Raw genomic sequence first — 13,093 nt, forward strand, 5'->3', positions numbered from 1 at the left:
ATCAAGAACAGAAAGAGAGAACGAGGAATAACAGACCATGATAAATGAAGACCACATGAGAACAGGAAGAAGCAAAGTGCTAGTGAGATCCCCAGAAATCCACTGTAGACTATTGGCAATGGTCAAGAGAAAGCCTGATCTGACCTAGTCTGGTGATCAGAGGGCCAAACACCCTAACTGCTGTGCTGGAACTCTCATTCAATAACTGATAGAAGTGGATGCAGAGATCCTCTTCTGGGCCCCAGGTGGAGCTCCAGGAGACCAAATGTCGAGAAAGAGGAGGGAATGTAAGAGTGTGAATTGTTGAGACCAAGATTCCAAAAAGCACAGGGACAAATAGCCAAACGAATGGAAGCACATGAATTATGGAAGCAAAGGCTGTGGAGCCCCCAGCTAGATTAGGCCCTCTGGATAAGTGAGACAATTGAATAGCTTGAACTGTTTGGGAGGTAACCAGGCAGTGAGACCCAGACCTGTCCTTAGTGCATGAGCTGGCTGTTTGGAACCTTGGGCTTATGCAGGGACACTTTGTTCAGCCTGGAAGGAGGGGACTGAACCTGCCCTTACTGAATACACTAGGTTAAAATGAATCCCCAGGGGAGTCTTGGCCCTGGAGGAGATGGGAATGGAGGGGAGCGGTTGGGGAGAAGGTGGGGGGGGGGCAGGGGCCGAATGGGGGAGGACAGGGGAATCCATGGCTGATGTGTAAAATTAAAACACAAATATAATAAATTAAAAAAGGAGAGAAAAAAAGGAGGTAGAGAGGAGAGCATATTGAGACTGGACTTTAACGATGTCTGTTGATAGAGAAAATAATGGGACCTCTTTGAAAAGCATGATCAGTAAGAATAAGGTAGCATAGTAGGCCCTCCACAGCAGGTAATGTTGCAGTGAGAAGGGAGCCCATGAGAGAAATAGGGAAAGAGGAAAGAAATAACAGTTCACAGAATGAATGCACGGATAATTTTAACATTATTCAAAGTCATAAAAATTAAGCCACTAATAAGACAAAAGAAGTCAGCAATAACTCCATTTCCATTAGCTAAGTAAAACATAACGTAAAGGCTAAGGCCATGTCTGCATTTGAGAGTCTTACATATTTATCTCTGGAAAGACTTGTCAGTGGAAGGCTTGTGTAACACTTAACACATCAAAACATCAGCAGCTACTTGATAATACTGCAAAAGTGTGCACATAAGGTCACTTTGGCTTTAATATATAATTACTTAGTATCATGACACTAATGTTCTTTGGCCAACAGATGCACTTGACTCAAATCAATTTGTATAATTTAATAATTGGAGCTTATCTCATCCTTCTCATTTTATTTAATATTTTGAAAGTATTAATAAAAATGCTGTAAAGTGTCCCAGATTCTCTTTGCAAGTACATATGTCTGCCAGCCCTCACTTGAAAGTTTCCCAGCTCCTTTTATTGCTGAGTATCTCTCTTCCAGTCTTTGTGTTTCTCTTCCTCTGTTTATGCAGCTGATGTCTATTTGAATATTTTTGAGACTCACATTTTTTCATTGAAAATAGATTCTTCTCTCACACAATACATCCTGACCACATACCACAGTTTCCCCTCCCTCCACTCCTCCCAGTTCCCCACAATCTCCTCTCTCCCCCAGATTTACTCCTACATACTTACTCTTCAGAAAAGAGCAGGCCTCCAAGAGACAACAGCCAAACAGGACAAAACAAGATACAATAGCACAAGGCAAAAGCCCTCTTATGGAGGCTGGAGAAGGCAATAGGAAGAAAGGAGTCCCAAGAGCAGGCAAAGGAGTCAGAGATAAAGGCACTTTTAACCATTGGGAATAACAGAGTGAAGAAAGGCTAAGGTTGAGGAACATTCCTAAACTAATGCCATATTTGGCCTCATCCACAAGTAAAATTTGTTCACCTTCTACCCTTTCAACTTAGCAAGCATGATTCAACTTCCAATATCAGCTCAAATTTAGGATGCCAAAACATTTAACTCATTCAGTGAATGTCAACTCTGTGTCTAGCATTACCTGTAGCTCTGCATGTCTAGTTATGAACCTCACATCCTGTGTGAAGAGTGAGTGCTCCTGGGTAGTGCCTTCCTGCAGCTAACTGTAAAGCCATGAATAACAAATAGACCTTATGCTGGGTGACTAAATCAGTCCCTGGAATGTAGTGGAAGTTCAATAAATAGTTCTTGAGTGACACAATCAATGACACTATTAACTAAAAATTGATATACACCCTAGGAAGATAAATAAAACATTCCTTTGTAAGAAAATGCCAGTATGACTCTACAAACTTGAGCTATGTGTAGATATTTGAGGTGAAAAAGTTTGGCCCATGTCAGAAAGTGGAATAAGGTCAATCTGATGTAGCATTTATTTTTAATGAATAAGCAAGTCTCAAGAACTCACTGGAGAATGGGGCCGGACCCAAATATTATAAAGCCTAAAATCCAGGCTAAGAATTTCAATCTTATCCTCATTATTATGTGAAGAAGTCATTGAAGACTTTCAAGCAAGTGGAAGGGAGACTGATCTTGAAACAACAACAACAACAAAACACTGAAAATAATCTGCCTGCTTTATTGAAAATGGGTCACATTAAGACCAGTATGGCATTAATGAGATGAAGTGCTGAGCCTTTGGTGGTACATTGGACTGGGGAGATAGGTCCAGATAAGAAGCCTATAGATATGAAATACATATAGATGGAAATAACAACTCTATGATGCAAGTGTGAGAAATTGATTTAAAATATACCCAACTTCTAGAAAAAGTTCTAGGGAAACCAAGTCCTAAAAAAGTGGTCACAGGGCAAAAGGGAAGGCTAAATACCCATAAGCTCAGTTTTAGAAGCTTTTTTTTTTTTTTTTAAAAAAAAATCACATTCACAGAAAGTCCATATTAAAGTCATCCTGAACCTTAAAATCCACATCTACCATCATGACTCTGTCTGTAGTTTTCCTGTGTAGTATAGATATCAAATCTTCCTTCTCAAGGCAGGAGACAAAGTTGTTGACACAGATTTATTTTAGTTTAGTTCAGTTTCATTTATAGAGTACTGACTGGCTTTTATAGAGGCCAGTCATACCATGGTTCAAGGGGACAAGACTGAGCAAAGCAGCCAAGTCTGAGTGATCAATGGAGAATGGACTGATGCTGGTTCCCTTCCAGTCTGTCCTCCATTGTAACTAGGTACCCTGTCTTGGTCAAAATGGACTTCTGTATTTCATTTGAAATTTTAAGTTCTCCAAGAAGTGAGCTGCTGAAGGATTCAGTGTGGAGATTAGTTCCACTTAACATAAAATTCTTTACCCTCTTGTCTGTGCTTATAGGTACTCTCCAAAGGCACATAAACATCCACACAAAATGTTTCATACAATGTGGGGTGTGCACAGATTCATGTAAGCTCACCATAGATCTGATGAATGTTAAGAAGACCTTGGGTCCAAAACCCAAAAGCATACCTTCTAGTATTAACCTTCACAATAAAGAATATAGAAACACTAAGAATTCCCCATCCCCTAATTAGTGCACTCATATAACACATAAACAATCCTGCGGAATTATATATGTCAACATGGGTTGGACACCAGAGGACTGTGCTGGACTATTTTACACACAAGTAGCCATGACCTCAGAGCAGCCTGTGACTTGTCTCAGGTTCAAAGACCTTATATTAAAATTAAGGATACTTCTTGCCTGATAAATCTTTTACATTGAACAAGATTTAGTAACTATAAACTACTAAAAACTTTCTATTTATATGCTTGTATAAATTCCCTTTATGTTACTTTTCCTCTGATTAGGAACATTGGGATCTTTGTTGCTCACATGTCAAGCTGTTCTATGCTAGGACTGAACACAACATCATTACATTATCACAGATTATCCCTATGGACTGTGCTCTCAAATATTAAGTTGTGCATTCTGTTCCTCTTGACTATGTGCCTGTGTTTTTATTATTGCTCTCTTGTTCTTTTTGTTTGTTTGGTTGGTTGGTTTTGTTTTGTTTTACTTTAAGCAATCTACATATTAAAATTGCATTATTCATTTACACAGTAAAATTAAACAACAAAATTCGTGAGCATTCATACACTTTCATATTACTATAGCAGCACATAAAAATACCAAGGGCAAATGTTGTGTTTGATTGATTAAAAAGGGTTACATTCTGTCACCTACCTCTGTCACTGTCGTAAAGGTATGCAAACTTGTCCCATTGGTAGTACTCGATCAAGCTAAGGAGTGCTCCTTTGAGGTCAGGTCGCATCTGGATGACAAATGGATGTGTGCCATCTGTTGGGAAGCTGGGTGTGATGAAGGACACATGGAGTGTCCCACAGAATGATGTTATGGTATTTACAGACTTCTTGTCATAAAATCCAAAAATTGCGTAGACTCCTCTTGAGAACTGGGAACAGACTAGAAATTGGAAATACAAAAAGGATAAGTTATTTAATCATTGTGTGATTGCATGGATTGTCCTAAAAATGCAATATTCATGTGAAGTACAAAATCACTACCAGATCAAAAGAAATAGTACGTTGTATCAATGATTAATCAAAATTTATGGGAACTTATTCACTTAGCATTCAATTAAATGATGAAAAGAGTATAAAGGATAAAAAGTAGCAGATGAGGCTACAAGAAAATGCATAGATTATTTAACATGCTTAATAGATAAATGTATTTTAGGACAGATTTTTTTAAATGTATAAGACATTAAGGTTTTAATTTTTTATTTTAATTAAAATGTAATTAAATCTCAATCCAACCCCTTTTATGTTCCCTTTCCCATTTCATCTCAAATTTATGAATTTATGACCTCTTTTTCTTCACTTATTACTGTTGCATACACATAAATATAACCTGCTGAGTCTTTTTTTCTTTTTTTTTTTTTTTTTTTTGCTTGTGTGTATATGATTTCACGGCTGAGAGCTTTTTATTGGGTGACCAACTAGAGGCTCATCCCTGAGAGAGGCTAATTCTTTCTCCCTTAGCAGCCATTAGCTGTCTGTAGAATTTTTGTCTAGGAGTGGCATCCCAGGAGATTCATCCCTTTCACTTTATCATGCCTAGTGTTAATTTAAAAAATAAACTGTAGTTATCTAGACAATATACTCTCTCAAAACAGCTTGTTCCTAAGAAAATCAGATTCCTTAAAAGGCTTTATGTGAGCTGGGGATATGGCTCAGTTGGTATAATGCATACCTCACAAGCAGATAACTGAGTTTGAGCCATAAACTCACATTAAAAAGCCAGCCATAGTGTCATCATTAGTAATACCAACATTGGAGAGGTGGAGACAGGAGGACCCCGGGATTCACTGGCCAACTGGCCTAGCATAAATAGTAAGCCCCAGATTCAATGAGAGGCCCTGTATAAAAATAAAATAGAATATTATCATAGGGAACAACACTCAAATATGACTTCTGTCTTCATCATGCACACATGAGCATGGTCACTAGAAGATTTCTTAAGTCCAGTAAGAATGGTCTTTTGAAACATCAACAGATTGTATCTCCTTTGGGAAGTAAAAGCTACTTGGTCCAGGATTACAATGCTCTGTTTCCATCTGTGACAGTCTTCTAGTCACCAGCTCAGGTGATCAGAGCCTTTTGATGTATGCATAGCTGGTATTTTCCAAATAATGCTGAACATCTTCCAAATGAATTAACTCCACATGAAGGTAAAACTAATACTGTCTTATTTCACTGTGTCTTTTCACAAAGAAAAGTAGAAATAAATGTGTCTCATGAAAAAGAAACTTGCTAAAATAGATGCAGATTCTAATAAGCAAAAAATAAATGATAGCCAATATTTCAATAATTAGATGATATAACCAAATGGATAGTGATATCAGCTATTCTTCTGAGTAGACCATACTTCTAAACAATTTCTATTTTCCTGTAAATATGTCTTGGCATTCTGCTTACTTCTGTTGATCTAACAAACATAAGCTTTCTGGGTCTTTAGGATGCATCTGTATAGTATGTATTTATGTACCATATTTTGTTTTTAATCTTCTGCAGAATGGGCTGATAATATCAGAGAATACCAGATGGTTTTTCATATATTTCATGTAACTTCAAGATGAAACTATAGTGTTTTATTTATGTCCGTATTATTTGTCCTCCTCTAGGCAAAAAAAGAAAAAAAGGTAGTTTTTAATATATTTGAGGACTGTGTCTGTTCATCATATAGATGAAAAAGACCTTTGACTATTAATTCTTCTAGGCAAACTCCACAATGATCTCTTATTTCATACATGGATACATGTGTACTGACATGGGAATCTTAAATTTAAATTCATTATAATTTTTGTTAAATCTTAGATTGATGAAGTATGACATGTGAAGAGGGAGGATTGATGTAAAATTCTCCCTGGATCTTCTTTATTTGATTTCCAATGAATGGTTGGCATGACATCCAGACACTATGGGCCATCATGCAATATGGTTTATTGATGGAGCGTCCTCTCTTAATGCAATAGTTTCTGTGATGGAAAAAGCAGCCACAACATCACCTGAATGCTTGAAAAGGAAGTCACAGCTTTAATACAGAATCTCAGTGAGGAGCCAAACCTTTCATTTTCCATTGTTCTGGACTGCATTGCCAAGAGACCTTTGTGTTTTGTAACCAGATGGAAGCACTACCTTTGTCTCAATAAGAAGAAGCTGTATCAAACTTTTTAAGAAACTATGGCTCTTTTAACTCAGAAACCATTTTTCTAGGAAATTCTGAAAATTCTTCAGGAAATATTATTTTACAAAAATGCACTTTGTCTCCTAACAAGCCTTGGTCACCCTCCACCTTATCGTATTACCTTTCATGAATTATAATGACTTTCTTGTGTCCTACTGTACTCTATTTTGGATAGTTCTCTCTTAATATCCCATCTCTACACATTCCATTTGACCAATATTTCTCAGTAATGGTCACTACTCCAAGATATGGTAAGAGTGACATTGAGATCTATGAGCAAGCATCTTAGATGAGGTACTGTTTCCAAGTTCACAATAACAAACTGAGAAGGGAAACTTAATTATTATGTTCCTTGGGTGGCTCACATCCAAATGTCCAAGGCCTTCTGCAGTCTCATACTGTTGTTTCCCCAGTGGAGCGCTGCATTCGAATTGGTATTGTTGTCACAGGTCCCTGATAGGTATTTGATAAGAAAGCTCTCTTTTCATTCCTTTTACATGCATGTAGTGAAAGCCTATGGTAGAACTGAGTTCAATTCATAGATGTCAGGAATCAGAGTGAGATGAAGAAAAGACCAGTATAAGTTGTCACTACTAAGAGCATGCCCACAGTGACCTATTGCCTCCAGGTAGGCACTAACTTCCACTTTCTTTCAATTTCCTAAAAAACATCACAAACTGGAGAGCAAGCATTTAACATTAGCAAGAGGTGTAGGGGGCAGTGCCTATTCATAGTTTAACATTTTGTTCTGCCTTCCAAAGGCTTCTACCCATCTCATAATGCAGAAGGAATTGTCTATCTCTGAGAGTGAACATTATTTTAGCCATTATGAAATTGGTTTAAAGTCCAAATGCAAAATCACTTCTGAAACACATGCCAAATTCTTACCCATGACCCACTATAAAGTCAAACAGAAGGTTATGTTCTTCCACGATACAAATAACAAAATACATCCCAATTCTAAAATAAACTAATAGGAATAACAAGGAAGGCACAGAAGGGGGAAAAGGATGAGGAGAAGGAACAAGGAGGAGGAGGAGGAGGAGGAGGAGGAGGAGGAGGAGGAGGAGGAGGAGGAGGAGGAGAAGGGGAAGGGGAAGGGGAAGGGGAAGGGGAAGGGGAAGGGGAAGGGGAAGGGGAAGAAGAAGAAGAAGAAGAAGAAGAAGAAGAAGAAGAAGAAGAAGAAGAAGAAGAAGAAGAAGAAGAAGAAGAAGAAGAAGAAGATCTAATCTACCAGGGAAAACAGTAAAAATTTCAGTTTCAGCACTGTAAAAAATTCAGGATATCCAAGACACATGGTGTCATGATGTGAACTTCAATGGGCTTGAGTAGCTCAAACACTATGGCTTTGACATCTTGTATTTCACATTGGATGCCTGTATCCTGCTTTCAGGTTTCCTCGGGAGATGTTCCACATTTCTGGCATCTCTAAATTCACTCGCAAGGCCTCATGCTCTACCACCTCAGGGAATCTTTTGGGGGACTGTAACCCTGATATACACTCTTTTGCATTTCATTGTTTTTAATTTAAAAATCTAGATGAGATCCTCTGTGACACTTTAAATCTTTCTACTTCATCCTCCCTCAGTTCACAAAAAATGGATCTGACTGGGGAGACAGGGAATGAAGAAGAAATTACAAACACACACACACACACACACACACACACACACACACACACACACACACAAATATTTGGGATCAGGTGGTCTGGGCCTTATGATAGAGAGAGACTGTAGTATTGTGGGAGCTCAACATGTTTTTATAGGGTTTAATGTTGAGGCAGGGTTATTGCACACAGCTGAATAAGGAGCAGGGTTATTACAGATAAGTAAGGGTTTATGGTATAAAGCTGCATCAAGGAGGCAAGTTTATCTAATCTTGGTAGGAGCAGTCCTTGTAAGAGAACAGTCTTCAGGCTGTAAGAATCTAGGAGTAGAAAGCAATGGTGGGCATTTTCTGTATATACTATTAACGCCCATACTTGGAACCCTAAGTAAGTCTTTGCCATTTCCTCCGAAGCCTTACTGCAGTGGCAGGGTCTTTGCTATTTCCCTCTGGGTCTGAAGCTAGGGTCCTCAACATGGTCATGCTTATGTCAACAGCACATATTCACTTAGGACTTTATTAACTCCAGGCTTCCTTCTCTCCTCATATCTTGCCATCTACATGTCTATAAAACCAGCATCTTGTGTATAACATCAAGGACTGCTGCTCTGAGCATTGGTCACCCTTCTTCTGACAGTGTATATAGAAGCCTGTGATTGTGTAGGTTTCTGAATGTGAAAGAAATATTTCCCCCAGCAACCCTGGGAACCAGAGGACTACAGAACACTTTAAAGCCAGTTTGCCTTTTATGAACTTATCAGCTCTGGATTTGATGTGGTCTTGTTTATTCTTAGGATGTCTTCATGACATCTTTTCTTTTTCCCAGTTGAAAGTGCTTAATTTATTTTTAATGATGCTATTCTTCCTAACAAGTATATCTTACTTGTCTTCAAGTTTGCTCATTTTCTGGCAAAACTGCTTTTCCAAGACTTCTGCTTTGTTCATAATTCTCACTATAAAGCTGGCTAAAAGATTTTCTAACAGTGCTGCAGCCAAGATACTGAACTGTCTTAAACAGTCTTTCACCAGCTTAAACTCAGCTACCCATGGGGTCTCAGGAAATGGACAACAGGTAGAGAAATTTCTCACCACGATAAAACATAAATAGATTTAATTCCTACTCTCAGTGAAATCTTTATTCCCATCTGCTTCTTCGTGAGTTAATTCTTTGCTACCTGCATTCTTAACTTCTAAGCTCATATTGAGATCACTCAGTCTGCTCCACCTATAACACTCTCGGCTTTTAATAGCATTCATCTCTATAGTTCTCTAAATACTTCTTGTATCCTCTTTTCCAAAATTGCATGCTTAGGCTTATTGATAGCAATGGAAACATTCTTAGCACTAGCTTTCTGTCTTATTTGGAATTAGTTATTTATTTTATTATTGTGACACCATATGACATAATCAATTTAATGAAAAAATAACTTTTAGTTTTTGGTTTCAGAGGTTTTGTCACCCATGATTCTCTGCTCTTGTCATTCTGGGCTCTTGGTCATGCATAGTAACATGGTCATATAAACGTGTAGCAGAGGAGTCTCCCCTTGTAGCACATAACAATAAAAGAGACAGAAACAGAAACTGGTGGCCAAACTCCATTGGCATACCCACAATGACCAACCTAGACATCACATCATATAAATTCCTACCATTTCTCCAAGTGATTCTACAGCATGAGAACCAAACATACAACTTATGAACCTTTAAGAACACTTCACATTGGAATTGTAACCAGCATGGATGGATACAGAAACCTATTGACACATTAAACACCAAAATTAAGTGTGGTATTTTGAATTAATTAGAAATGTGCTTTTTTATTTCATTTTAATCTCTACTTTATTCCCCAATGATGCTTCTAAAAGGTAGTTTCCTCCCTGCCCTACATCTTCTATAGGAAGAAGGTTTAAAACTACCTAGATTATCCAAAATATTGTGCTATTAACTCTGGGAAAAATGTGGAAAAAGTAATAAGCTTTCTAAAATGAATTAGACAATGTCAGAATTTATGAACAGTCATCATACAGATAGAAGACAGAGAAGAACAGCACAGAGTTCTAGCTTCATAGCCTGTGCAATAACAGTTTGACACATTTTTGTAAGTTTCTGTATAATTAAGCTGATTACCATAAGAATGCCATGTATGACTTTGGGTTAAAAAATGATTGCAAAGGAGTTAGCAAAGATACTCTTGAGGAGTTCTACTTGAGTTAAATATTTAATAACAACACTGAAAAACTCAGCAAAGTAAAACCCTTCCATAAGACATTTTAGGTCAAACCACAGAAGTAATAATCTCCTGGGTGTAAGTAACTTGCTGATCATTTCACTTTTTATTACAAGAACAGATGATACAAGCTTGCAACAATGCTGATGGTGCATCCTACACTTCCATCCTGATGCTGCTCACTGGTGCTGCTAATGTGGCATTCACGATACAGATTGGAAGACTTCCCATCATTGTTTAGTAGAACAAAGAGCTGTGTATGATTTAGTTTTGTCTTCCATCCTTTACATTTATATATTGGTATTCACTTTCATGAAATGGTGTAAGCTTCTTCAGAAGCAGGAGGGCAACAGCCCCTCTGCAATTCAGCTTGTAGTCTGGTCATAGCTACATCAAGAAGGAACATTGCCCTTATAATCTAGTCAGCATGAGAAACCTTCACCTCTCATGGTACTTGAATATATTCTACTATTGAAATTTTTCTATCACTTGTTAGCAACGATATCCTACTCAAAAAAGCAACCATATCTTGCTCATGTCTAGCAAGCATCTCTGGCCTTGTCTAAATGTGTGATTTGGGGTTCCGTCTATTACTACTAATAATTTTCTATGCTAATTCCTTCTCTGCACCACTGCCATGCAAATCATACCATCTTAGTATTTTGTCTCTCCCTTTAATTATCCTTTACCATCTTGTTCTCCTAATCATGCTAAAAATAGTTCACCATAGACTTGACTAACACTAGTTCTCTTTACTTTTTACACTGTGTCTCTGGCAGGTTTCATCCTTTTCAATGTAAGTTCAACTTTTATGTGCACACTCTTGGGCTTTTGTTGTTGTTTTGTTTTCTGTTATTTTGTTATAGGACCTTACCCTCTAGTTAAGGCAGGCTGGGGTTTGACTGCAGCTGAGGCTGGTCCTGAACTTGCAGTGATATTAAACTTCCAAGAGCTAGATTAGGTATGTGTCACCACTCCAGGATGACATACATTCCTTTCTTCTTCCTTCTTCCTTCCTTCCTTCCTTCCTTCTTTCTTTTCTCTTCTCTTCTCTTCTCTTCTCTTCTCTTCTCTTCTCTTCTCTTCTCTTCTCTTCTCTTCTCTTCTTTTTTTCATGACAGGGTTTCTCTGTGCAGTTTTGGTGCCTGTCCTGGATCTCGCTCTGTAGACACACATTTCTTAAACTTTTATCATCATCACTGTTGTCCCTCTAACTGTTTTATTGACTTAGAAAATTCAAAATTACAATTTCCTGAAGAAAATGAAAATGAGAATGAGAGAAATAAAAAAAAAAGGAGAAAAGGAAAGTAAGAAAGGAGGACTGAGAATTTTAGCCTGGGAAGCTCGACCTTCCTAGAGGTCTCTCTTCTGTAACAGCATCATAATTACCGAAGTTACTTAGATTTAGATTGCAGAAAATTTCCTTTATTTATCTTCGTTGTTCTATTCACACCATCCTTCTCCACTTCATTCACTCCACAGTGATGAATGCTTTTTAAAACCTGTTATGTTTGGTTCCAATGTTGGACAGGCATGAACTTGCCAAGGAAGGATCTACTTAGCTGAGGTTTGCTGAGCAGGATTTTCTAAGCATTTCCTGCATCTCCACCTTCTTGTTCTTTTTCTTCAATTATGACACATTCATCTCTCTCCTTTCAGTTTCTATTCTTTCCTTCAGATCTTCCTAAAACACACTACCTAAAAGGCATTCTCTGCTGATTCATCTCCCAATTCCCTTTGTCCTTTTTTTTTTTTTTTTTGCATTCTATTTTTCAGGGATCTCATCCTTATTACCAAGGTCCCACTTAACTTTTCATGTAAATTTTTCTACAAGTCCATCACCCTAGTTGTTTATTTGTTTACACCTCTTTATTTAGCCAGAAAATGCACAGTATAACTATCACATACATGATTGATATTATAATATATACATCCATGTATATATATATATATATATATATATATATATATATATATATACATATTTTTTGCTCAAATAAGTTATAATTAAAATAATTTCAATAAGATGTCAAGGGTAAGCTTTCTAGAATAAAAAAAGAAAAAAATATGTGGTGAAACAGCTCTTTTACAGTGTCAAAAAGCACATAATTATTCCTAAAAGCTTGAAGACATGGAGACGTTATTCAATACCCAAGGATGTGCTGCCAGTGACGGTGGGTACAGAAGCTGAACATTCTAATAATGACAGCGATTTGAATTTGAACCTCAAGTTGGACTTGGAGAGACAAATTACTCTTCTCTGCCTCACCCTGAAGATAGCAATCTTACCTCTGTCAACATAAGGTAGGCTGGCATTAACAAAACATAAAAAGCAACCCTCAGTGGTGTCAGCAGCCACATAGAAACCTCTCTGTCTCTCCACCATGCTTTCCATACTCTAATTAATGTTAATACTTGCTATTTATCAGTTGTTCATCAGAAGTTTGCTCATTTTTTCCTTCAGCTTGAAATGTATCACCTCCACAAGACAGTGTTCATGTGTTGTATGTAAATCAAACCCATCTTCGCAGGGAAAAGATATATGGATCTTCCCTACT

At 37.5% G+C, this 13,093-nt stretch overlaps 1 protein-coding gene across 6 annotated transcripts in view; it reads right to left on the reverse strand.

Moving 5' to 3' along the window:
• Window positions 1-13,093, reverse strand: part of Gria2 (glutamate ionotropic receptor AMPA type subunit 2) — a 130,484-nt gene that overhangs the window by 61,527 nt on the left and 55,864 nt on the right. For all 6 annotated transcript variants that reach the window (XM_036189917.1, XM_036189918.1, XM_036189920.1 and 3 more), the window contains exon 3: window positions 4,178-4,417. In XM_036189917.1, the coding sequence (XP_036045810.1) occupies window positions 4,178-4,417 (240 nt within the window). The remainder of the gene's footprint in view (window positions 1-4,177; window positions 4,418-13,093) is intronic.

This window comes from Onychomys torridus, chromosome 6, assembly GCF_903995425.1.
Source record: "Onychomys torridus chromosome 6, mOncTor1.1, whole genome shotgun sequence".
Lineage (NCBI taxonomy): Eukaryota > Metazoa > Chordata > Mammalia > Rodentia > Cricetidae > Onychomys > Onychomys torridus.